This window comes from Culex pipiens, chromosome 2, assembly GCF_016801865.2.
Source record: "Culex pipiens pallens isolate TS chromosome 2, TS_CPP_V2, whole genome shotgun sequence".
NCBI classification, from domain to species: Eukaryota; Metazoa; Arthropoda; class Insecta; order Diptera; family Culicidae; genus Culex; species Culex pipiens.
This window is the reverse complement of record NC_068938.1, coordinates 72,942,892-72,970,522: the sequence shown is the minus strand read 5'-3', so window position 1 is coordinate 72,970,522 and position 27,631 is coordinate 72,942,892. Positions and strand designations below refer to the sequence as shown.

General features: G+C 37.3%; 1 protein-coding gene across 1 annotated transcript; it reads right to left on the bottom strand.

Annotated features, from left to right (window-relative positions):
* Positions 1-381: 381 nt before the first annotated feature.
* Positions 382-21,384, bottom strand: LOC120422371 (guanylate cyclase 32E). Its single transcript, XM_039585782.2, has 17 exons — positions 21,261-21,384; positions 16,347-16,831; positions 11,886-12,016; positions 11,685-11,796; positions 11,437-11,619; positions 11,263-11,380; positions 11,055-11,201; positions 10,842-10,992; positions 10,654-10,744; positions 4,549-4,701; positions 4,067-4,398; positions 3,875-3,989; positions 3,714-3,777; positions 2,134-2,712; positions 1,896-2,073; positions 1,047-1,840; positions 382-989 (listed from the first exon to the last, which is right to left on the bottom strand). Exons 2-17 carry the CDS (start codon positions 16,650-16,652, stop codon positions 574-576), a joined length of 3,870 nt encoding a protein of 1,289 aa, XP_039441716.1. The 5' UTR covers positions 16,653-16,831; positions 21,261-21,384; the 3' UTR covers positions 382-573.
* Positions 21,385-27,631: the final 6,247 nt, after the last annotated feature.

Here is a 27,631-nt window from a genome sequence, read left to right as displayed (position 1 = left end):
TTATTTCCTTCCAATCGCCAGTATACTTACCAATATACTGAGAGTATCTTAATATACTAACAGTTTATTGCTGTTCGGTAAGTATACTAACAAGTATACTGGAATATCGTTAGTATACTCAGTATTCTTAAGTAATATTAGAGTTTCCAGCCCCTTGGTGTCAAACCAACGGGGTTTGAGTGTATCATTATTATTATTTTTGCAGCTGTCAAAATAAAATCTATTTTCAATTGTTAGAATGATTAATAAACAAAAATCGCAATCAAATTCTAAATAAATACATAAAATTCATTTGAACAAATTTATTGTTGCACCATCCACAAGCTGGTTTTCTGTGATTGAAAAATGAAAGAAAACTAGTCGCTTTGATGCATTTCTCACAGGAGTTATTTATTGGTACATACGCAGCAGCACTGCGCTTTTCAATTGACTTTTATTTCGTAAAATGTATGTGTATAAATGGCACATCACAAGTATATGGAACACAGCAAAACATTCATGATATAGGTATTTGTCGTTGAATTGAAACCGCTTCATTTAAAAAATCACTTTTCAAGTACATATTTCTAAACTTCACTGCATAAACGTAATTTGCGGCGCCGACCTCGGTTCTCGAATCGTCCTCACGGTCATCAGGCTATCGTTGTAGTACTCAAAGAGGCAATTTTGTCGCCGGCAAGTACAAACAGTATCATCCCCGGCGCCGCTGCTTCCGCCGGTTCTGGCCAGCACCAGGTCCCCTCTGCTGTCGGAATAATCATGCGAAATGGCCTGGACGAACGGTGGACGATGGTACGCCTTGCGCTTGTGGCAAATGTAGCACCCCAGGATCGAAGGTTCGTTCAGGTCGGCTGGGAGTTCCTGGTTGCTGTAACTGTGCTGGAAGTTGGTGAATGCGGTGTTGTTTTGGATGAGCTGTCGGATCGAACTGGCCAGATCGGTTTGGGAGTTGTTTGGGGTGCGAATCAGGTCTGGGATGATGGAGATTGCTGGAAGAGGTAAAAATTAGTTGACATTCAAGTTAATTTTTAACTTTTCAAACATACACATATTGGTCAGAGCGTCGTTCGATCCAAATCGGTCCATCTTCTTCTGATCATCTTCTCCTATCAACCAGTAGGTTCGCATATCTCCTTTGCCCTTAACTTTGATGACGCCACGCTCTTCAAAGCGGTAGCCACCGATCTTCTTCAGCAAGTTGTACGTAACCGACGAGATGTGTATCTTCAGCGCTTCGCCAGTGCTCTCCATCCGTGAAGCCGTGTTGACCGTGTCCCCAAACAGGCAATATCTGGGCATCTTGAGTCCCACGACACCTGCCACACACTGTCCGGAATGGATTCCTATACGAATCTGTATAAATTCCCCGGGACGATGACGCACCTCCAAATTCGACAGAGACTTTAGCAGATGCAAGGCTAGCGACGCAATTTCTCCAGCGTGACGATCTCCGTTTCGGATGGGGAGTCCGGACACCACCATGTACGCATCTCCGATCGTTTCGACCTTGTACACGTCGTAGCTGGAGATGATAAAGTCACAGCACGTGTACAGATCGTTCAACATCTCGACCACCTCAAACGGAGTGCTTTGAGCGCAAAGTTCCGTGAATCCAACCAAGTCGCTGAAGAAGATCGTCACACTGCTGAAACACTCCGCTTCAACACGTTCTCCGCGCATCAACGATTCAGCGACGCTTCTCGGTAACATCCGAAGCAAAAGATTCTCTGTCTTCTTCTTCTCCTCCGTCAGTTGGTTGGTACGTTCCTGAACGATTCCTTCCAGATTGTAGGCGTACTTCTCCATGATCGCCAGCATGTTGTCGAAGATGTTGGACTTTCTGAAAAGCAATACAACTTTACAACATTTCTACACGACTCATACTGCAAACTCACAATCCCGCTTGCATCGGTTTCAGCTTCACCCGCACAAGCCTTATGTCTGGACGATCCTCTGGATCCTCTGCCCAGCAAGCTTGCAGACATTGAATCACGTAGTCCGGGGCATCCAAACCGCAAAGCGGGGGTCGAAAAATTCCGTAGTTCTGCGGTGAGATCACCCGCGCGATGATCTCTACAAGTCATCAATCGTTTATTAGAACGATCTTCAAACAATCGAAATCGAAAAACTCACCTTGTCTACTCATCCCAATCCCTCCCCATGGTCCCTTCCTCCCAATTATCTCGTACAAGATCAGTCCAAACGAGTAAACGTCCCCCTTCTGGGTACCCTTCGAGGGCGTATTCGGATTCCGCAAAATCTCCGGCGCCTTCCACAGACTGCGCCGCAGCTCCCGCTCAAACTTGGCCGGTTCCTCCTGCGAAGACTTGAACTCGTGCAGGCCAAAGTCCGCGATCTGCGCCACCCAGCGGGAATCGATCAAGACCTTACTCGGCCGCAAGCTGCCATGGGACCCGATGTCACTGTCGTGCAGGTAGATCAACCCCTTTACGATGTCGCTGACCAAGGAGGAAACGAACATGTGGTCCAACGTGAGGTCCTTGTTGGACAGTACGTCCACCAGACTGCCCCGGGCGCAGTAGTTGCTCAAAATGGCGACCGCTCCGTGGTCTACGGATGCTCCTACGAACGGGATCAGATTCTCGTGGCGAAGCTCGCGCATCTGCTTCAGCTCCTTGCGGATCGCGCGGGTTATGTCTACGGAACGCTTGTGTAAGTACTTGATGGCCACGATGTTACCGCGGTACAGGCCTGGTTAGTGTGTTAGTAGGAGAAATTGTTAGGGGGGAATGTTAGGATTCAGATGTTATGTAACAGTTAGTAGTTCTCGACATAAATCATAAAAGAACATCTTGTTTGCCCAATATGTGGCAAGATTTAAAATATAAATAAAAAGTTTAATCAGCCGAGCTCGGCCGAGCTTCCGTGGCCGTGAGGTTACGGGTTTCGCCTTGTAACTTGTAAGCGGAAGGTGATGGGTTCGATTCCTGTCTGGCTTGGCAAAATCAGAGCCCTTCAAAGAGTAATTCTACTCACTGGGAATACTGACCGGTAGGGGATGGGTTTCGACTATCGGCGTGCTGGGTTTCCAATCCAGAGGTCGAGAGTTCGATTCTCGTACCGGGATGATGAAGTTTTTTTAATCAATAAAAACACACAGATAGAAATCCTGTAAGCAAATCCGAGAACTCTGTGTTGTTGAATTCGACAATATGGAAATGTTTCCAAAATCGTCACTATTTTTTTTTTATTTTGAACAACAAAGTTATCGAGTTTGAAAACATTTAATCGAGAAAAATGTTGACGATTTTAGAAACATTTCCATGTTGTCGAATTCAACAACACAGAGTTATCGGATTTGCTTACTGGATTTCTATCTGGCAATGTAAATGGGCCACGGCAAGTTGGGATCAAAGAGTATATCCTGCTCACTCGTAATGTAAACATCCAGTGGCGTAAGCAGGATTTTTGTATTTCGGTTTTTGAGTAAATATTTTTGTATTTTCACTGAAATTATAACAGAATTAAAAAAGGCTTTCAAAAACAATATTTCTGTAAAATAGAAAATCAGGGATAACATATTTAAAACAAATGCATTAAAAATCATTCAAAACAATATCAAAAGACATCAATTTCATGCTCAAAATAGAAATAAGAAATAGAGAATCTCCAGCGGAACTGATTAGACAGCCAAACTAATTGGATAGTCCAAAATAAATAAGCTAATCAGCACATCAAGTAATCCGCCTTACCGATATTCGTGAAGGCACGTTTCGCTCCATCACCGACCGCCGGAATGATGTTCTGTCCACAGACCTGCGTTTGTCGGTGAAAACCAATCCTTTAGCACCTCACAAACCCACCACCACCCAGTTCGTTAGAACTACCACCCACCCACAACATCTCAACTTACCACCTTTTTCTGCGAATCGTTGCAGTACGCCAGATCCGGTGAGCTGATGATGGTCACATCCTTCATGTCCACCTTCCACAGAAGGCAAGCCAGTGTCTGCTCGTACCGGTAATGTCTGCAAGAATCACACCCAAGAACATACACCAATTAATCGACCGAATCCATCACCCCCGCAAGTGGATCGTGTACTACTTGAATAGAATGGCAGCGAAAATGATGACAAAAAGCGTCGCCACGCCAATTCCGGACATAAAGCGCCAGTCCCGGGTCCGGGGACGGCACTTTTCACCGTAGAATCCGCACGGTGGTTCCGCCAACGGGGGCCGTCCCTTAACCCACATGATGGCGCGCGAAGCTCCCAGATACTTGAACTCGGGCAGCTGGGTTCCGTTCGAGGCGGTGCCGTACGTGAACATCCCTACCGGTTGCATCGACTTGTTCAGCGAGTTGTTAACCTTTTCGTCCTTTTGCAACGCGATGACGGAGAAATTTCCCTCGGCGTCCCCGTTCTCGTCGATGTAAACCTAATGGGTGTGAAGAAATAACTCGTTACAAACGGCGCCACGTGGTTACGCGTTCACAGACTTATCAGACAAAAAGATTTGAAAAATTAACGGTCGATTTAAATTGAACTGATCGCTGTAGTTTCACTTTACGACAACAGAAACACTTACATCGAATCCCTGGATCGAATGGTACGACCGGTTGAAGATGTGTCTCATTATCTGTGTAACGTTGCGTACATTCCCGCCCTCTCGCAGGACCTCGGTAGCGGCCCGCGCGTAGATGAGCACTGCATCGTACAGGTGAGCGGCGTAGATCGGCACCTGGGCACATTGAGAGCAAGGGAAGTGTAAATCAGTAAAGAGTTCGTGTGTATCGTATGGCAGGTTTTTTAATGGGTTTGTTCAGTTAGCTCGGCTTTATGGGACAGTGTTTGATGCTTCTTTAACGTGTTACATCGTAAATTTTTCAGCAAAAAACTACCTTAATCCACCTATGTGGTTGGAGCATTCAAAATAAATTCCCCAAAAATCTTCAATCTCTTAGCATGACTAGAAAAGTTCGATTACCTAAACAACGATGACGGATCCGAGCATAGTTTACATACAGTTAACTGAGATCCGGCTTCAAAAAAGTACACAAATATCACTTAAGTGGTCATAACATGAGGCAGGGTTGCCAGATGCATAACATTTTGGGACATGAGTTGTTTTTGAACCACTTTTCTAACATTCGGATATTTGTGAAAACACATTTTAATTGTATACACATTTTTTTGAAATTAAATATGTCTTTATTGAACTTTTTTATAATAATAACATTTCATTTACATTCTAGGTGGTATGGCTAAATGCTCTTCATCTTTGTTGTATTTTTCGTTTAAATATTAACTGTTCACATTCATTTATTTACTTCAAATTGTTTTACATTTTTGCATTGAATCGAATACATTTGGGTAAAAAAGAAAAAAAATATCTTTAACAACTAATCCTAACTTAAAACTAAAAAAAAAGTAAATTCATTGAAGTATTGAAAATTATAAGAACGAGTAAACTACGAACTGTATTTTAAGATAAATCCTCCAAGCGTTCTTACTTGTTCCGCACGAGTTTTGCAACCACGCAGTGTTGTTGTCATCTCGATGAAAATGTTCAGAAGTTCTTGTGGTGAAAACAGGTCACTACTGCCTTCATCCGTTGATGCTGGTTGGTTTTCCCTCGGTTGCTGACTGAAACCAGGAGGTGTTGTATTCTCTGCAACTTTTTGCCGCTGATTCAACGGCGATGGCTGCAGATTTGGAACCACTCGAACAGATCCCGCTCCAGGTGACGCCAAAGCAGGAAAATCCACGTCCGTGAAAGTTGGTGGTGTTTTGCGACGATTTGGTTGGTGCCTCGTCGTCGCTTGCTGCCGAATTTTTACAAACTCAGCTCATTTTGGGCAGCTTCGATTCTTGGTAGAATGGTCGCCGCCGCAATTGAAGCATTTGGCTTCAATGTTCTCGTTGATTGTTTCGCAAGCTTGAGTTTTGTGCTCACCTCCGCAGGTTGCACAACGACTCTTGATAAAACAGTTCCTTCCACCATGTCCAAACTGCTAACAGTTCGAACACTGCGTCACGTCACGGTGCACTGGACGATAACGTTCCCAAGTCACGATGATGTTGAAAATTGCCCGAACTGCTTTCAGCTCAGACGGCGTTGTCGATCCTTTCTCGAAATGAACTAGGTACAGTTGATCACGATACTTGATGTCCTTGTTGTGTCTCGTCATCTTGAAGACTTCGATCACGTTCAACTTAAGAGTTTTGAGCTCTTCTTTCAGCACACTCACATCCATGTCGTACAGGTCTCGGAGGACCTGCTTCATGGGGCGTTTACCTGGATCGTTATGGCTGTTGAATTCAATCTTTGTGTTGTTCAGGAAATCCCGAACGTAGTTGTAATCCTTTCTGGTAGGTAGCAGAATTTTGAGTCCATCAGCACACAAGCGAATGGAAGCTCGTAAAGCACCAGATTTGATAAACCCGGTCAGCCACTTTCGCACCGAGTCCGATGACGATGTTTTCACAAAAATGGGTGGTAACTTTTCCCGTCTTTCAAATTCTTCCTTCTCGCTCACGTCCACAGGGAGGGTAGCGAACTGGTTTCCAGACGAATTTTGAGCGTCCTTGCCCAAACTGCCTGGCTTTGCAGGTAGCGCTTCGGCATTCTTTAGCTTCTTCAAATCTGCCGATCCTGCTGGTGAGGACCGCCTCTTTTTCTTGCCGTGAGGCATTTTTTGCACTTTTTAGCACTTTTTATAGTGTGTGAGGGACGCACGTCTGGCTCGTTTCTCTGCTGATCGCAGACTAATTGTATACACATCTTTTGAACTATTTATGGAAACTTCAAACAATTCAATAGCGCAGTTTGATCAAAATCGATTCAGCTATTGCTGAGAAAACTTGTCAAGATTTTTGGTCACATACATACACACACAAATACAAACACAGTCACAGTGACTAACTGCCACTTTTTACACGGGACACACACTTACTATCAAACCAATAATTTGGTAGCGTGCGTGAGCTCCGTGTAAAGATGGTGTCAAACTAAAAAGTTACCCTGTTCGATTGACAACAATTCGTGTCAAACCAACCAGAAAAATGCCATCTGCTGATTTGGCGAAGAAACTTCATTCCATTAATCACTTTCGAGAGTTTCTGTGAACTTAACATACGAATATTTTTTTCCAAACTTTAGCTAAACATTCTCCTATCCATAATCAATGAAGAAAAAAAATACTTCTAATTTAACATTTTTGTCCAAAAATTGGAGACGAAAAAACATTTAATTTCAAGCCTAACTGATTAATATGGTTACGAAAAGTATAAAAGTGCTTTAATAGTAGTTTTTGCAATTCCGTCGTGAAACTAATTACTTTTCCTGTCATTCTTGAGCGACAAAACAGCCTACTTTTCTGTACCAAAAATAACAGAATCGAAAAGCAACACTTTTCAAAATAAATGCTGAAAAGTTCTACTTTTCAGCACTGAAATGGGTGCTGAAAAGTTGAACTTTTCAGCACTTGTTTCTAAAAGTATTACTTTTCAACATTTTTTTTATTTAAACGATTTATTGACAAAATACATAAAAATTCGACTTAAAATTTCACTCAATGGGTGTTTTTCGAAATTGCAAAAAATGTTGTATGGAACTCGTTGCAAAACTCGATTTTTTCAGCACTCGTCGTATTTATCCAACTCGGTGAACCTCGTTGGATAAATGTACGACTCGTGCTGAAAAAATCCTCTTTTTACAACTTGTTGCATAAACAACTATTTTCTGTCAAATTACGTCAAAGGAAAAAAGGTCTAAAGACATAAATAAAAGATCGAAAGCCAAAACGTCGAAAAAAGGCATTTCCAACTTTTTTTCCAGTGTTCAAAGAGCCGGTGAAGTTGCATTTCCAACTTTTTTGACCCCGTTTGGACTACAAGTGTTAATTTAATAAATCGAAAAACTGCAATTTTTAGTTGAAATCAAACCCGAGCAGACGAAAATTACTTGAGAATAACATTTTTCAATACTATGCCAATACAGTATAGACTCCGAAGCCTCGATTAATGCAAAACAATATAACAATTGAAATAACATGCCAAAGTTTCAACATTTGAATGAAAAAGGTGTTTTTAATTGCATTTTACACTACTTCAGTTGTTTTGCAATCATTAGATTTCAAAAAATGTAAGATTTGACGAAAACAAAAATTTCAGCAAAAAAAAACTTTTTGCGGTACTGTACATCGAAAATGCTGAAAAAAAACATTTTTTTTCAATAAACCCAAACATGCTAAAAATGATTCCAAACGCAGGGGACTGTGTAATAAATTGATTTCAGCTGATTACACTTTAATTTTTATTGAAATTTAGAAGGTTGTTGAAAGAAAAAATATGAACATGAGTAAAAAGGTGGAAAGTACTCAAAAAAAAAAAATTTAACATTCTATATATGTTTTGGTAGGAAAATCAAATTTCATGGTCAAAATAATGTCCTTGACAAAATTGAAATTTGAAAATTAAAAATATTAACAAATTTGGAGCAGTTCTCTACGAAATTGATATTTTTTTTGAATTTTAATTTTTGTATTTTTTAATCCGGCTGAAACCTTCTTGGTGCCTTCGGTATGCCCAAAGAAGCCATTTTGCATCATTAGTTTTTCCATATCATTTTCCATACAAATTTGGCAGCTATCCATACAAAAATGATATATGAAAATTCTAAAATCTGTATCTTTTGAAGGATTTTTTTGATTCGGCAAAGTTGTAGGTATGGATAAGGACTACACTGAAAAAAAATGATACACGGTAAAAAAAAATTGGTGATTTTTAATTTAACTTTTTGTCACTAAAACTTGATTTGCAAAAAAAACTATTTTTAATTTTTTTATGTTTTGATATGTTCTAGGGGACATAAAATGCCAACTATTCAGAAATTTACAGGTTGTGCAAAACATCTTTGACCGAGTTATGAATTTTCGAATCAACACTATTTTTTTCAAAAAATCGAAATATTGGTCGCAAAATTTTTTCAACTTCATTTTTCGATGTAAAATCAAATTTGCAATCAAAAAGTACTTCAGTGAAATTTTCATAAAGTGCACCGTTTTCAAGATATAGCCATATTTAGGTTTTTTTTTTAAATAGTCGCAGTTTTCCATTTTTTTTAATAAGCGCACATGTTTGCCCACTTTTGAAAAAAATATTTTTGAAAAAGTTGCTGAGATATCAATGTTAGAAAATGGTGGGTTGTTTGGGTGAGACTTAGAAAACATAAATTTTCCTGCTTTTTAAACCTTTGCATGGCAATATCTCAGCAACTAAGGGTCGTATCAACAAAGTTCAAAAATGCAAAATATAGAGAATTTTCTCAGCTTTTCAAAAATATTTTTTTCAAAAGTGGGCAAACATGTGCACTAATTTAAAAAAATGGAAAACTGCGACTATTTTAAAAAAAGTTACCTAAAAATGGCTATAACTTGAAAACGGTGCACTTTATGAAAATTTCACTGAAGTACTTTTTGATTACAAATTTGATTTTACATCGGAAAATGAAGTTGAAAAATTTTTGCGACCAATATTAGGATTTTTTGAAAAAATTAGTGTTGATTCAAAAATTCATAATTCGGTCAAAGATTTTTTGCACAACCTGGAAATTTCTGAAAAGTTTGCATTTTATGTCCCCTGGAACATATCAAAAAATAAAATTAAAATAGTGTTTTTTTTGTAAATCAAGTTTTAGTAACAAAAAATTAAATTAAAAATCATCATTTTTACCGTGTATCATTTTTCTCCATACCTACTACTTTGCCGAAGACACCAAATCGATCAAAAAATTCCTTCAAAAGATACAGATTTTTGAATTTTCATACATCATTTTTGTATGGCCAGCTGCCAAATTTGTATGGAAAATTATATGGACAAAATAATGATGCAAAATGGCTTCTTTGGGCATACCAAAAAAGTTTCAGTCGAATTAAAAAATGCAAAAATAAATCGAATGACCGAAATCTGAGAGAAATGATTATGACTGATAATATTTTTTTCAAAGTTGGAATATGGCATGATTACGATCAACGATTGAATGATTTTTCATGTTTTAATCATTGACATTTTCTTTTAAGATCACTTCATTTTTTAGTCGTTGTGTTGAGGATGTTACTATCTTTTTTCTTCTCATTACCGAAGGTCTTGATTTTCTAATAACAAAACAGATATTTTAACAGGACTTGTTCTTGAAATGACCTGTCTTCAACATATGAAAAAATAAGGACTTCGAGATACTTTTTGGTAAAAAATTGTAGCAAAATAAAGAAAATTCGTGTACCTAAAACTTTGCCGAAGACAACTCGATCAGAAAATTCCTCCAAAAGATACAGATTTTAAGAAAAAAAAGTTTACCAAAAAGTTTGAGTCAAATAAGAATAAATAAAAAATAAAATTCATTGCGGAATTCCGGGAAATTTTCCCAGATTCAACATTGTTGTCAATCTTTTTGTCGACTATAATTCAAGTGATTGATTCAAAAATTGTATTGGCAGTCCCGTAATGTAAACAAGTACTAGAAAAGTTTACGAAATTCTTGTTACATCAAGCTGTGGCTTAACTTAATTAAATTAACTAAATTAATAATGACATTTCAGACCTGAAAATACAAGATTTAGATACAATAAAAGAAATACAAGAAACAAAAAAATGTACTTTTCCAATCTAATCAATTTGAGCTGTCACATACCTTAATCTGTCGGAAAATTCGTTCGTTGGTGGGCAAGGGCACCCGGAACGGCTCCCGCTGCGCGTATCGTTTTATTTGATGACATAAAACTCTGCAAACAGATACAAAACACACACAAATAGATCAATTTTATTAGTCATCGATTTAGAAAAAAAAGAAGCTAAACCCCCATTGATGAAAGCACTCACTGATACTGCGGATTCAGCGGAAACAGTGGCAAAATTCTCAGAACCGACTGAAACGCCACCTCCAACCGCTCCTGGACGTCCTTGAAGCTGAGCCGTTTTTTGTTGGATGCCTTTGAGTTTCCGATGTACTTTTGGTAAAAGTCGGAGTATTCTGAAATTTGAGATGTTTTTTTAACTTTTGTGGGTGAGCTCAACTTCAAGGGCCATTTTTACCTTGATAAATGTTTCTCGTCGTGTTCGGGTCGTACCCTTCGTCATCGATGGATATCACCATGTAATCGCCACTGCTTAGCAGCTTTCTATTCTGCATGCAACGGACAAAGTCCACCATTTCGATGTAATCGCCAACGAAGACATATACTGGGAGTGATAATCTTTTAATAACAGCCATAATAAAAATCTCATAAAATGAATAACTCACTTCTGGTCGTTTGGTACGTCTCGTCGACGATATTTTGCAACTTGTAGATTTTCGACGGAATGTAGTCCGAATACTCTCGAAAATGGTTCACCGTTAGGTTGTTGCTTTCGGCTTGCAGCTAAAATAATTACAATTTTTAAAATGTCTCCCCAAGAACAGAACTTGAAGTCCTACCTTGATTGCTTGTGCGATTTCCATGCTCCACGCGGGATGTTTTCCGGCCACTACGGAAAAGCAGTGCCAATTGTAGGCTAGCAGTAGAGAGACCACACTTTTGGACACCTTCGTGGCCGGTGGCAGCGTCCTGGCGAAGCTGCTGTAAATACTCTTGTCCGACACCGCTGAATCTGCACATTTCTGGGTAATTTGATCATTATCAGTAATTTAAAATATAATATTTAGATAAATTTCTAAGAACTCACATACGAAATCATCGGCAGTTCCCAGGCAGAGGCCACCAACGCCTCGGTCGTGCAAGTTTCGTCCGGACCAATAAACGCAAAAATCCCTTCATCCCTCATCTTTGTCATCATCCTGTTATCAATGAAGTAGCAGAGGAGAAGATGAAGAAAAAAAGATATCGTTATAAGAAGCGTATCGTAAAACTTTGCTACGCGACTTACCGAATGGGTAAAGCCTTCAGCGACTTTTGGGCCCCGATATCGACCGGGGTCAGCTTAATTACTTTGCCCGGAAGCAGCGAGCTGTCGTTGTTGATGGTTTCGATGGCGAGCAGGAGAGCTCCCAGGATCACCTTAATTGGGGGTGGAAACGGAGGAGGGAATATTTTGAAAACAATAAGTTAGTTGTTGTTTTGGAAACTATTGGGACGATTAATCGTTTGGACTTATAAGTTTATTTGATATGTATCTCTCAGCATATATTTTTTCTGAGGTATGGAATTCTGGGGATTGGAATTGTGGAGAATGAGATAGAACCAATTTAGACTTATGCTTCTTAAATATTTTGAGCTTTCTTAAACTTCCAAAAAATGTATATTTAACTTTCGAAACTTTTTGATATGTTTTAGGGTACCGTAAACCGGGGTGGCTTTAATAGGACATCAATTTTTTTTTTGAAGTATTTTCCAACAGGTAAGGTTTTCCTCAAGATTATTATTTTTAAAATATGTACTAGGGTAGACCACATAAAGTGCACTATTTTGGAAAAAAAAGTTTTTTCAATAGTGTTTAGAAAAATAGTTACGTTAAAAATTCTTAGTTTAAATTCCGGCGTGATTAAGTCTTAGTCTTAGTTTTTCTTGTTAAAATCATATTTAAGATGTTCAAACTTCATTTGAACGTTAAATGAACCATCACTAAAATAGCTGATATAGTTATTAAGAAATAAAAACAATATATTTAGTTAACTAAGTTTATAAGCTTTTTAACAAAATACTTAGGTAATATTAGGTAAAATTGTTACAAGTCGGAATTTTGACTGAACATTGTTAAAACTAGTTTTTTATATAAAATCATCGATTTATATTGCATTTTATACTGAAATCGATGCACGAATCACAAGTTTTTACATTTTAAAAAACACATATAATTTATTATTTACAAACTTATTCAACCTTCTCCTAGTGGAATATAGTCCAAAGAATCCGAAAATGCATTCCGTTTTCCGGTTCAAAATCATGTTCATTAAGATAATCATGATACTTTGAGAAGTTTAAAATAATGACTTTCAACAACATTTTCTTAACTATACTAACTTTTTAAACTTACAATTTTTAATGAAAAGTTCCTCTTGAGGTACTTTAAACACTTCTCTACCACGGTGATTTTTTGTGGCCCGCGGGCCCTTTATGAATAATCATGTAAAATGGCCCGTTGATCACTTGTAAAGTAGGGTAGAGTAGTCATCAATGAGACACGGGGAACAATGATAAAATGGCTCTAACAAGTCGTAGTTTCAACCAATCAGGCTCATATTTGGGGGAAAGGTGTGTCGACTGGATACACGTCTGCCATTATAGTGACTTTGGTTATGGACGCTCCCTTGAAGAGTTATTCATACATGTTTGATTCTGGGGTGTAAAAGTAAATTATGGACAAAAATTACTTTTTCGCTCGTAGGCTGCCATTAACACCAAAACTAATATTTCTTCAAATTTCTTTCGACGTTCCATAGGGATTGAGTTGGGCTACAATGTCCTTTCATTGGGTTTGGCCAAAATTTAGAATATACCCAGTATCCAGGACTGTCTCATTGTTCCCCACTCATTTCAGCTCATGGGTAACAATGAGACACTTTGATTTTTCTTCATTAAACTTTTCAAAATCTTTGTAAATCTTTCAAAACATGAATTAAAAGTGATTTTTGGCATATTTATAGAGTTTTAACTTCAATTAACCAAAAATACAAAGTTATTTGGTATAAATATACGAATTTTACAAAATTTAAATACTTTTTAGTATAACTTTTGTTACTTAAAGTTTCATGTTGGCTAAATTGCTCTAAAATGTTCAAGGCAAGTTACCTGCAATGGAACAACACAAAAACATGATGTTTTACTAGAAAAATCTTGATTTTCGTAGCGTGTCTCATTGTTCCCCAGCTGTCTCATTGTTCCTGCCAAGTGCGTCTACAATGAGACAGTTGAATAACTCTGGCTGTAGATGTCGGATCGATCTCATATTTTGGTCAATGTTAGAACACATTAAAAGAAAGAAAATGCAACAAAAAGCTCATTATAACATGCTGATGAAAAAATGAGAAAAATCTTTGAAAGTTGAAAACCAAAAGTGTCTCATTGATGACTACCCTACCCTAATTTTATGCTTTTTCAAAATTAAGGTTTATTTCAGCCTTTTTTATGCTAATCTTTTTTAATTTTTGTTGATAAAAAAAAACACACATATTTTGATTTCTATTTTAGGACACAGTTTCACAAGTTTCAACGTGAGTGAACCTAGTAAATATTTATCAAATTTTTTTGGAATTCAAACTTTCAGCATTAAGACAAACTAAATGTTAAAATCGGAGGAATTTGGGTGTTGCAAGTATCTTAAAATGCTTTTTTCGACAACCCTCCCCCTTCCCCACCATTATTAAGAATTGGCTCGAAAAATCATGGTCAAAAATATTGATTGAAAAAACTTCAAAATATCCATACAAATTGAAGTACAATTAGTTGAAATCAATTAAAATGCATTCCTTTCCTAATCATTTTGAGCATGTTATGGTTTATAAAAAAATAATTTTAGTGAATTTTCGATAATAAATGTTTTTTTCGCTAAATTTTTTTTTTGTGTTGAATGTTGTGTTGACAACCAACTAAAAACATTTTGTTTTTCAATTACAAAAAACAATGAAATCAACAATACCTATAAAACACTGCCATTTTGTGTTTTCTATTATTTTTAATCAACTAAAATGTTGAAAACATACCAGGAATTTTAAAATTCAGCTGATAGATGTATATTTTCTAGCCTTTCAAACAAAAATAACTTAATTTATTTTTTTATAAATATCTTATTTGGCCCGCAAACTCATTTGAACTTCAAATTTGGCCCGGCCTCCAAAAACTTTGAGCTTTGACCCCTGTTCTAAACCATTCCGTACGTATTTTAATTGTGCTCTTCGATTTCGATTTTAATTGTGCTCTTCAATTTTTTGCCAGCATTATATGTGTTGGTGAGAACTGCAGATCGCTGAAATCGACGGTAACATTTCAAAAGGCATCATGTACATTTTGACACTTTCTGGGTTATTGTATATTTTGAAAGTACTTCTAATAAGCTACCTCTCCACCAAAAATGAGCAAAAGTTACTTCAGTAAAGTCTGTTTAATCATGATTTCAAATAAAGTAACATAAACAAAATCTCTGCCATCAGCAGTCCCTGTTTATATAGCCCTGTCAACCTGTCAAACAAAAGGCTACATAAACCTCGTGACGAAAAAAAAGCAACATGAAAAAAGCGCCATGTACATTCGGCGAAGAAAAACGAATCATAACAAAGCGCCCGACGTTGGTGATTTCAAAAGAAGTTTTGTTTGTTTTTCCCAAATAAAATTACGGAAATAATGTTTTATTGAATATGGATGATCAAGTATCAACAAAAGCAACGTTTTTCATCGTTTGTTATCATTAGAACATCTTATTTCGCTTTTATATAAAAATGGTAATTGAAAATGGATGCTCAACATTCAAATGCGTTTTTCTCAAAACGCATGGTTTTTACATGATGCTTTTTGAAATGTTGGCATCGAAATGTTTACACGCGGGCAAAAATGATCTACGGGCTTGCTACAAAAAATGTTATAAAATGTGACATTTTCTGCAGCAAGTCCTTGTTCGAACTTCAGAAAGTACTGTTTACAGATTATTTTACTACACAATTTGACTATTTTAAGGGTGCACAGCAACCAAGGAAGTTGAAAAAAAACAAGTTGAAAAAACAAGGATGTTGTTGTTGTCAAACTTACGGACCCAATCTTGCAAAAACCTGATTGTGAAAATAGTCAAATTTGTTGAAAATATTTTTGAAGACTGTACTTTTTAAAGATGAATAAAAATCATATCGATAGTTTCCGTAGTTTTGAAGACACTTAAATGTTAACAATAAGATTGTTGCAGGATTGGGTCCACAAGTTTTATAGTTTTGGAATAAGAAGACAACAACTTCCTTGTTTGCTGAGGACCTCTGAGGACGATTAAGTTAAACTTTAAGCCGTAAGAGTCACCGTGACCTCTGAAACTAATGTTCGTTTTTTTCCAAATTGTAATAAAATTTCATTTATTTTTAGTTTGGGGCACTTGAAAGACGTGGTAGCATTTTTGAAATTGGTTTTTCGTAAGTAGGTCGAATACCGAGGCAAAAAAGGCTTTGTTTTCTATTGGCTCTTACGTCTTTTTGAAAACTAATCCGAGAAGTTAAGTTTAATTGTAAAAAAAGGAAAAGAGTTTTACATGGATCCCAACTTCTCAATAACAGAAACAATCATCAAGAGAAATAAATATCGTTTCCAAAACAAACCCCCACGCTACTTAATAGGACAAGGATATTCTGTGACAAAACAAATTAATAAAGATACAGTCCAGCCTACACCCCTTAAACTTCATCCCTCATCTTACCTTCGAATGCACGTATCCCGCGAGGAATCCAATGTGGATCTCATCCCCAACGCCGTCCTCTCCCGGGGTGATTGTTTTTCCCCTCCCCCCGGGACCACCATCTATCCCTGGCCAGCCGTTACTACCGCCACTGCCAGTGGCATTCCTGTGGTCATCTCCAATTTGCTGGCAATCACATGTCGCCACGTGGGGCTGCCGAAGGAGGCTGAGGGTCGCCCCGATGGACAGCTGCACGCAGGATATCTTGGCCACCAGGAACAGCAGGCACACGCGGAGGTGACGAACCTTTTGATTGCCCAACTCCATGGTCGTATCACTTTCCTTTTTCCCTGATCCTCTGAATTACTACGCCGACGACGACACTCTCTGAATGAATGTGGTGTTTGCTTCTTTTTCTTCTTGTTTTTATTGGTCCTTGCTCTTCTTTTTACAACGCATTTACGTCACGTGGCACATGTCCTCATATTCAACTCGATTGATGGCACCTTATAGTAATACGAAGATTATAAGATAACATTGAGAGGTAATGATCTCGAACGGCAAATAATTACTCAACTAAATTAAATGAACACCCACTAGCTTCAGTTCACCTTAAGCAATCGCAAAAACGGACATTGCCGAACATCAATCAAGCTGGCGATAAACGACACTTTTCGCGTCTCCACATATCTTTATTAGGAAACCCAAACTCCCCGGGGGGATTGAACTCACTATAGAATGATTACATCCTTCCTCCCAAAAAAAGGACCCATAAAAAGCAATTTCACTAGGGAAGCGGAAACGCGATTTGGGAAATAAATATCGCGCACACAAACGGCACTGACTGAACTCTTCGTAGTGTCACTACCCACGCAAGAAAAGACACAAACATTAAAACGATTCACCTTATTTAACTTTGGCGAGAAAAGTTTCGCACTGTGAACTCTGGAGATTTGATTTATTGTACGCACCACGTGCCTGGTTAAGGTCACAACTAACTAATTGTCTTCAACTTTGTAAACGAGTCGATGTTTCAATTACACTGATAATAACGTGGCCAGTTTGAAATAATTGTTTGATGGTGTTTCTATTTTATGAAATTAATTACTAAGTTTAGTTTACCTGTTGACTTCACTTTATTAAACTCTATGTGCTCAGAAAAAAAGCTTTGTTCAGATTTAAAAGAATGTTTGAAGTTTTAACTAACGTTGTTCACTATGAATCTGGGTAATTCTTCGCCAACTCACACAGCAGTTGCCCCGACCCCGCTTCGATTTGCGTGAAACTTTGTCCTAAGGGGTAACATGTTCCAAAAAATTTAAAAGTTGGGTCAGAGTTTTTTTAATCTTGTTTAGTGTTTTTTCGATGAAAAATACGTTAATTTTGAGTACGCCATCAAATCGGGCGTCTAAATTTTACATAAATGTCCCTTTGACACCAAATTTCGGGACAATTTATCCTGATTTCGTGTGATTTACCCATCTATCTTCAGCAATGAAGAAAACTGAATTTCAATCTATAAATATTGGCATCGATGATAATGATATTGGCGAAAATCGAAGATGAATACGCATAGGGGAGAGTGGGGAGACTTGATCCCCGGGGAGACTTGATCCCAAGCCTGTATCTCGTCAGCATGTTGGTAAAACAATTAGCTTTGTTCTAGAAAGTTGTGCGAAATTGACTAAAACTCATTGTAGAAAACAAAGAAAAAAAAATAAAAAAATGTTTAGATTGAGTTACACACATTTTTCTAAGAAGTGCTGCAAAACACTTCCAGGAGATCTTTTTTATTTGTTTTGATAAGTATAGAAAACACTCAAAAATTATTTAAAAAACTATTTTATATACATGAATTGTTTGATAAACATATCAACTTCAAAACCCTTACGCATTTGACGTTAAATTTATCGTCATACTATTTTTACAATTAATTGTTTAAAAAAGAGTGTTTAGGGAGACTTGATCCCTGCATTTTTACAGTCACTGGAATCAGCCTCAAGATTAAATAATTGGGCTGGGTTTTTGTACATAGTTTCCTTTAGAATAGTTGTACATAACTTACTGCAGTTTGAACCATTTTTCAAAAGTTTTGTGAACAAAAATTACCAGCTTTTGTAAACATGCTCAATTTTGGTCTAAAAAAGATAATTTTAAGTTTTTAAATATTTTGCATGCTAAACTTGTTATATTTTGAACACAAACGTACAGGTTTTATGTGAAATTGCTGTAACTTATAGAAAATTAAAAGTTTGGATGAAAAAGAAACATTTTGCTTAAGATTTCTTCAAAATGTTGAAAGGGGGATCAAATTACCCCCAACATTTTGAAAATGCCGGTTTAAAATATTATTTTAAAACGCTTGGCATTATTTGAAGAGTTTTTTTTTTTTGATTAAATACCCTTATCAGCCAAACATAGTTGAATGTTTAAGCTTTCAATTCATGCAAAAAGATCATGGTTTTGTGAAAAATTTACAGAGTTATGTGCGATACAAAAAAATGGGATCAAGTCTCCCCTACTTCGAAAATACAATTGCTTAAGTCATAGTTCATGGAAAACCAGCGAGACCGTTGCATGTATTCAAATGCAAAGCGCCAGCTCCTGTTACGTCCAATCAAGCTCATATTTTGGATTTGAGCTTAGTATGCCCACCGGAACAAACCCTTGAATGCCCGCCGAAAAGTCATTTTTGTAACACTCTAATATCTCATAGTCTCAAATTGATATTCAGATGCCTGGTACTGTTTATTCTAAGTTTTTTTTTTTTTTTTTTTTTTTTTTTTTTTTTTTCTCTAATGAATATAATTCTTTTAAAGGGATGTAAAGACGTAATTAAAAACTAAAAGCTACTTATAAACTGGTAACACTTTTTTTTTCAAAACGCTTACTAACGTAGCAAATAATTGTTTATGCAACTACGAATTAGAATGATAATTTTTCTTTTGAGTCTAGTTAGTTCATTCGTGAAATTTTCCGATCTTTTCGAGACTAACATTTTAAAAGGGCCAAACATTGAAAATTACGCCCATTTAAAATGCTAGTCTTGATTTAAAAATTTTCAAAATATTTCATGTATTAACATTGAAAATCGGATCATTAGTTGCTGAGATTTGATCATTAGAAAATGGTGGGTTTTTTTGGTGAGACTTAGAAAACTCCAATTTTCGTGTTTCTTTTTCTTAAAGCGGCTCTATCTCAGCAACTCGAGGTCCAATCTTCAATGTCTCTTAGACAATTTTATAGCAAGTTTTCTGAACTTTTCAAAAAAAAAAATTTAGAAATGGTCACTCATGGTCACTATTTTTAAAAATTGAAAAATTGCAAATATTTCGCTAAAATCAAACTTTCGGTGGCCATTGCTCAGAAAATTCACTCAAAAGTTACAGCTGTTTGAATATTTACATACCATTTTGTATGGACAGCAGCCAAAATTGTATGGAGACTTGTATGGGTGAACCAATGACACAAATTAGCTTATTTGATCATAGGGAAGGTCTTCATAAAGTTTGAGCCAAATAAAAAAATACAAATAAAATCCATTTCCGGTTTTGGTAGAGAATTGCTCCTTAATTTCTACAACTTAACCGATCGATCTGAAACCATTCTCAACATTCCAACTCCCAAGGCCTTTAAAAAAATGAAACGGTAATTTCAATAAGCTGGTTCTTGGGCATAACACTACCAATCGGTACGATTCTTTTTTCCAGTGATTTGTAAGGTTGTCTAGATGATCCAAGAACTTTACTTTTTATGCGCGTTTAAAAAATTCCAGCTAGTTGAAGTTACCGTTCCAATTTTTTTGGGAGGCTATGGTGTCCGTGTAAGCTGGTCATGCTTTAGGCGTTCTAGTGTTCAGATATATACTTTTGAAAGATACCTTTTAATTTTACCTAACTGGGCCAAACTGATATTTAAAAAAATACCCTTCTGGATTTCAGGCTCGCAGCTGACAAAAAATATTCAAAAATAAAATAAAATCATTGAAAAACACATTGTCACTATGGACCTCCTTGTACCCCTTTTTAAAAATATGATTAATCCAGTTTTATATTGCTTTACCCGAATTCTGTTCAAGGTACGTCTAAAATCTAAAATTAATAAATTAATTAAGCTTAGCTGAATTAGTCTGAATAATTTTTCGCACTACGAAACACTTCCAAACTTGAAGATCCTAAAAAGCGGTGTAACTTTGCGATAATCCTCGCGAGGGTGTCATTGTTAATTTGCGACGCGAAATGAGCTGATCCTTCAATGGATTATGCCCTTAATAGGATCAACTTATAATCATTAAGAGGCCTTCAATTTAACAACTTAACCTTGGAAACGAAAACGCACCCAGACGCACAAATAATTGCGAAATCATTTTGATTACTCAACCTACTTTGGACCGAAATTTCCCTCGTAAATGATTATCATTTTCAAAAGAAACCATATTCAATGGAGATTTTTTTTCTTCTTCGCTCTAGAAAGTTCACCCGATTCGTCAAGCATGCCTTCTTTTGAATTCTAATTTAGTCGTGATTATGGCATCTGATTTACATGTGATAGCTTGTTAACAATAATATCAATTATAAGAATAATGATGAATTGCTTTAAAAATCAACTGATTACTTCCCACAATTTTTCCACTTCTTCACTTAATGTAATCCTTTCGCGTGCCCAATTAATTCATGCTTTATTTTCCTTCGGGCAATTGACACTTTTTCCGCATAATATTGCACACTTAATCCAGCGGGAGGGGTCACAATCGTGCTTCATTTGTCAGTAATCGCTGCTGCCACCCACATATTTAATTTAATTACTGACTTATTCACACCTCCCCCACCCCTTTGACCATCGTTTAATCGAGATTAATTGGAAATTTATTGGAAACTCTAAACCGTGTCAACATCATCTTTTCACTTTCACTTATTACCCCACACTCACACACACCTTGTAATTGCGTGAAAAAGATGGTATTTTCCACCACCGCCACCGTGTCCTTTCTCAGAACTGCGAGTCCATTTCCGGGCAAAATCCGTTTCCGTTACGATTCGTGTCCGCGGCCAGACTGAGGAGCAACCGGTTGATACTTGTTGCTTTTATACGGAATTTGCCGCCGCCAGGATAACGACGACGACGACGGTGGCAATGATGACGATGAAAAACGACGCCGAAAGTGATATCCTGTCGGCGTCGTCGTCGTCGTCGTTCGCACCTCGTGCAAGGATCGTTGGATAGCACGTGGTCGGAATCGGTGAGGACTAAACTGTTTTTGTTTACAAACAGTCGCACGTGCTTTTGTGTGCTGGGGAGTGTGGGGCAAAATTGACTTTATTGCCAAAAGTTAAAAATGTACAACCAAATTTGCGTTTCAAAACTTCTGCTCAAGCAACCTAAACAAAATGAAAGGTGCCAATTTCACCCCACATTGCCCAGAATACGGAAGCTTAAAACGAAAGGATTCTGTCAGCGGCGGGAAAAGGTGATACCGCGAAGATGATCCGTGCGAAACATTTTTTTGAGCGATGGGATGTCCCGGGGGGATTACGCTTAAAATAGAACGGTTAACTTCTAGGTATAGGTAGGTGGCGTACATCAACAGCCGGTTAACTTTTTACTGAATGTTTTCCGCCTTGCGTCAAGAGTCGTGTCTCGGAGGTTATGTCAGCTGACATACTGTGTGTGAGTAGGATACAATTCGGATGAGCTATTAAATTTGGTTAAATATTTAATATTGCTTTCCAAGAATTTCGACTTCAAATTCTTAAACCATATTGCTTACCAACAAGTTAAACTAACATTTTAAAAACCCAAATACACAAATTTCCGACCACATAATTGTTGTATGAATTGATTTTAAATTATGCTAATTCAAAAATCGGGAAATTTCACGATAGTTTAAATTTTTTGACATCGAAAGCCGTACACATAGTTGCTGAGATCTCGTCACTCAATAATTCAATGCTATTTTGATGATAAGAAAAAATATCCAATTTTTCCTGTTTGCTTCAGAATTTCAATGTCTTTGAAGAAAATTCATTAGAAATTTTCTGATCCCTAAAAAAAGTTGCTTGTACATGACTTCTACAGTTAAAAACGGATGAAACAAAAATAAGACATCCAAATATAAAGGGATTTTTTTGGGGTAAAAACTAGCAATAGAGCTTTATGACGTTTCGCGTACGCACACTAGCGCACCATTTGATTCTGCTGGCCGGACAAAATTTAACCTCAATCTTGTTCGTGTACGTACACGCAATACATGCACACGCAGAAACCTCTATGGAGAACTTCCATTCGAGCAGTTTTTGCTTTTTTTCTACAATGTATTTCTTATGGAGATAACTGTCAAAAACTGCTCGACTGCGGGTGCTCCATACTGTCAAGTCAATTTTGACCAACATGTGGTATTTATGTGAAAAGTCGAAGTAAAAATAAGAAATATTTTTTTATAGTGTAACTGTCTTTTTTGAAAAGATAAAGAAAAGAAAATCTTTTCCAGTTCTCCTAACATTCTCAAACAATCAAAAATTACGCAAACTAGTTTACTTTGCGTCTGACAGTGAAGCAAATTTATTTTAAATTTTAACTCGTAATATTTTTGAGCTAAGCATGTTTCCATTAATCATTTAAGAACAGGAGTCGTGAATTTCTTCATAGAAACAAATTAGAATGGAAAAACCGGTTAATTTTGCGGGCATTCCAGGGCATGAACCCCTAGGTATAAAGAGCCCGAATCCCAAATATGAGCTTGATTGGTTGCGACAGGACCTGGCGCTTTGACTTTGAATTATAAATGGGATTTAACCCGTAAAATCGGTACGTTTTGGTTTATGCAAGTTTTGAACCCTTGCATTTTTCAAAAACGTCATGAGCCCATAGTCCGTGTTCCAGGGAACAACTTTGCCGAAGAGTGCGAAGAGATTCGATTTGCACCCTTCCGCAAAGTTGTAGGAAATTGAATTACATACAAGAATCTCACACATGGGCAATTGGGTCCTAAAATTAAGCTTACATTTTTGATATTTATGTTCACAACGATAAAGCTTATTTTTCTGAGTATAATGACTCTTGGAACGACCGCAAAGGATTCAAAATAGATTTTTAATTCAATTTTTAAAAATTAACTTCACGGCCCTTCTTGGCAGAAAAGGTCCTACTTGACTGCTCGTTCCAATGGGACCATAGTTGATCCATCGAAAAAATGTTGTCTTGTCATTTTTTTTTTTGCAATAGAATGAAAAAAGATGATCATAAGTGGTTTTAAATCGTGTTTTTACCGTTGTACATAAAATTTTACAAAGGGCTTTAGAACCCAATTTTGGGCGAGTCCCGCGCCACCTGGCAAAAAAATGCTGAAACGATGTTTTCCCCAGGGGGATGCTAAAGGCAGCCATCTTGAGGGTTGAGATCAATATCACGCGCAAACTACGCACAGTAAAAACATTTTTTTTGTTTATACGGTCAAACCCCGATGGTTTGACACCAACTGTTGTCAAACGAATTGGGTCACTTTTTAGTTTGACACCCCTTTTACACGGAGTTCACACACACTACCAAACGTTTGTTTTGATAGTGTTCATGAAGGCCATGTAAAAAGTGACAGTTCGTCACTTTTTAGTTTGACTTTGACCAACCAACGGGGTACAAACTAAATAAGTGTCAAACGAAAAAGTGACCAACCACCGGGGGTTGAGTGTAATTTTTTTTTTTTTTCATAACATAAATTCTGATTTACTGTAGTAAAAGTCAAAATACACAGTACTTCAGTCAAATGTTTCATGTGATAAAAGTACAGCTTTAAATGAAGTTATCAGCCAGATGTGTTCTTAAAAATCCCTTTAGTAGTTTATTTTGCACATAAATTGAGAAAAAATCACCTTAAAAACAAACATTACCTTTTAAACTTGAATTGCGGTATAATTTTACATGAAAAAAATAAGCAGTTTCTTTCCATTTTATGCCAGAAGTTTTTGTACTTTTTTACAGTGCGCAGTTGATTTGTTTTGGTTCCGTAATGAACATCTGTTCTTTTGTTCTGGCTTTGTATTGATGCCGTAAATGACAGTTCCCTTTAGTTCTGGTGCCATAATTGACAGCTGGTGATGGCTGCGGTCGAGCTGCCTGTAGTGAGATATAGATATCGCCCCCTGGTTATTCCCCATACGTTTTCGCTTTTTTCCCTAGGATTTTCCCTATAATATAGGGAACTTCAACGGTAAAAAGCGACCCCTAATCCTTAACCAAATAAGCTCAAAATTGGCACAGTTATTTATTATGACCTAAAGAATTGAGCCAGAGGGTATCCCTGATGACGTTTTTTGTATTGTCAAGGAGCTATTACACTACGGCAAACAAACAAACAAACTCGCACTTTTTGACAGTTTGCCTGCTTTGTTTGTTTGCCTGGATTTGTTTGTACAAACGTCAGCCTGCATACATTTTGCCTTGTATGCGAGTTTGCCGCAAACAAGTTTGCGGGTTTGGCTAACTGTCAAACACAAAAAAGTGCGAGTTTGTTTGATTGTCTGCGATAGTGTGATGGGTCCTTCACTCTAGTGTTGGTCAAACAAAATGGATTAAAAAGTGATTTAGATTAATCTGTTACTTTAAATGAGTCTTTCTCGTCGAACTGATGTCTCCGGAAAAATAGAGTTTATAGAATTCGTATTTTTGAAAGAATTATTGTCTTTGGAAAATAATGAAATTCTACTAATTTTATCAATTTATTTTAAGATGCTAAATCAAATCTGCAATAATTTGGTAATTGGTTCCGATCTAAAGTTATGGTAACATTTTTTCAGTTGTTTGCATTTAAATAATAAATCATCAGTAATAAAAGCAAAGGGCTGAAAAAATTTCTGAAATTTCTCTTTTATGAAAAAAATATCTTTTTTGTTTTTGCTGTAGGATCCTATTTTCATTGTTTAAACATTTAAATTTTATGGAATTGTTTGTTCTGTTTAACCCTTTCAGGCCTGAATTTTCTTTTTTTTTTTATTCAATGATGGAAAAATGATTCTTTAGACCATACGAAAATTATCAAGGGGCTGGAAACTCTAATATTACTTAAGAATACTGAGTATACTAACGATATTCCAGTATACTTATTAGTATACTAACCGAAAAGCAATAAACTGTCAGTATATTAAGATACTCTCAGTATATTGGTAAGTATACTGGCGATATGTGAAGGAAATAATAAGTATACTAACATATATTTTGATATACTGGTTAACATAATAATTATAGCTCTAAGAGTTTCCAGCCCCTTGAAAATTATAGGCTAGTTATAGAAATTTTCATATTTGGATCATATATGACCCATCAGGCCTGAAAGGGTTAACATAAATGAAACACTGATTTTGAAAAATACCATATCACGGTGCTCAAAATACCGTTATTATGAAAAAAATGCAATCCGAGATTTTGGGGTCTATCGATTCCTTACACCATAGCGCACCTCTGTGCAAAAAATGAAAACATTCGCTGATGTAGTTTTCGAGATACAGCCCTTTTAAGATGTTACATCCGATTTTCAATAAGAAAACCAAAACAATCTATTCAATTTTAGCATTTCAAAGAATATGCAATTCGAGATAATGATGTTTTTTGCTTCAAATGACTGTCAAGTATCTCTGGATCAAGTTTCAGAAGGTTTGCTGATGTAGTTCTCGAGATACAACCATTTTAAAATGTTATTAACGACTTTTTCTAAGAGTTTCATGCATATGATTTTGGTATATTAAGGTACCGTCATCTGGGGCAAATTTAGACTAACGCTACAGACTGAATAGGGCAGCAGTTTTTAGAGCACCATTAACATTGAAATTTAATTTGGAAAACGTTGCACTTTTTTTATAGTGCTGTGTCTTTTGTATCCAAAACCAATAAAAAAAATATCGAAACATTGCTCTGTTTCCAGATTCGTCCCTGATGATAATACCAAATCGATGCCTTTGTGCTCTCTTTTACTAAGCTTGCTGGTTTTCCTATCTAGTTAGCATAAGAGAGCACAGAGGCATCGAAATAAATAGAAAACTTCGTGAAAATAGTTGTCGTTAAAAAAAATAAGACTATAGCAAAATGTATTTAATATTTTAATAAAATTTGATTGAGGACAAACGAAGAAGAAAGAAAGGAATGTAACCGTCACCCTGTCGCAACTCAAATGAACTGGTAACTCATTCCAAAAACACAAACCCAAAAGAACTGCGCCATCTCTTTCTCATAAAGGGAAACTGCTGAGTGCTCCGCGCACGTGCACCGGAGTGCCATTTCAAATTCACTCTGCTAGATCTCATTTATGGCCTTGAGGGACGAATCAAGATTTGCGAAAATGGGCATAGGAAAATCCCTCCCGTGTACTGGCAAATAATTGCAATCGTACACCCTCGTTGTGTATGTGCTGGGATCGCTCAATTGAATGATAGGGACCAGAACGAGAGAGAACTAATCGGCAATCGGGTCCCACACATGTGTGGTTAGACGGCGATTTTGCTAAGATCCAATGATCTTCGGGAGTTGCGAACCATTCGAGTAAAGCTCGCCGACCGGTTTAGTCCCACTCGAGGGCCACTAGCAAGTGATTAGATTACCCGCCATTTTGTGATCTAAAGTGTGAGCACGTGTGACTTAGTAGTCTAAAGTTTTAAGTTTATTGCGAAATCCTTAGTGCTTCGACGTTTCCCTTCGGGAAAGTGCGATACTGCCTGAAGAAGGTGTAAGTTTTTTTTAACAAATCTGGGTGACTAGCCATCTAACCCGAAATATTTGATTTAGGCTCACCTGAAGAGTAGTTGGAAGGCTAGAGCGGAGCCAATCACGGTACCGGGTAGAATCCAAACGAGTAAGCTTGCTTTGTGTAAAATTATGTGCGAAATCATAGAAACCCCTCGAAAATTCTTTAGGTTTGGTCACTCGGGGCTCGTTAGTCTCGCCTAGACCGGCATTCTGCTGTTGTGCGCTAGTTAGGAGATTGTCAGGTAAGACTGCTAGTGGCAAAGTAGGAACGATTTTGTAATTATTGAAACGAACGTTGAACAGGTCTAAAAACCCACCGTTCAACGTGGGTTTTTGTCTGGGAGCGCCCAGCGCCGCTGAACCGAGCTGAAAGCTGTCGAGAGTCCTCGGAAACAGCGTGGTGTGCGCCGTACGTTGTCTGGAGACGACGGAAAGGCGTCGTAGTAGCGTCATACGTCCATTTTGCGCGTCCACGTGGCCGACCGAGCGTCACCTGGCCGCCATCTTGAGTGATTACCGAACTGTGGCTCCATTTCCGGTTAACTAAGCCCCTCATCCGTGTGTGCAACGCCGTACAC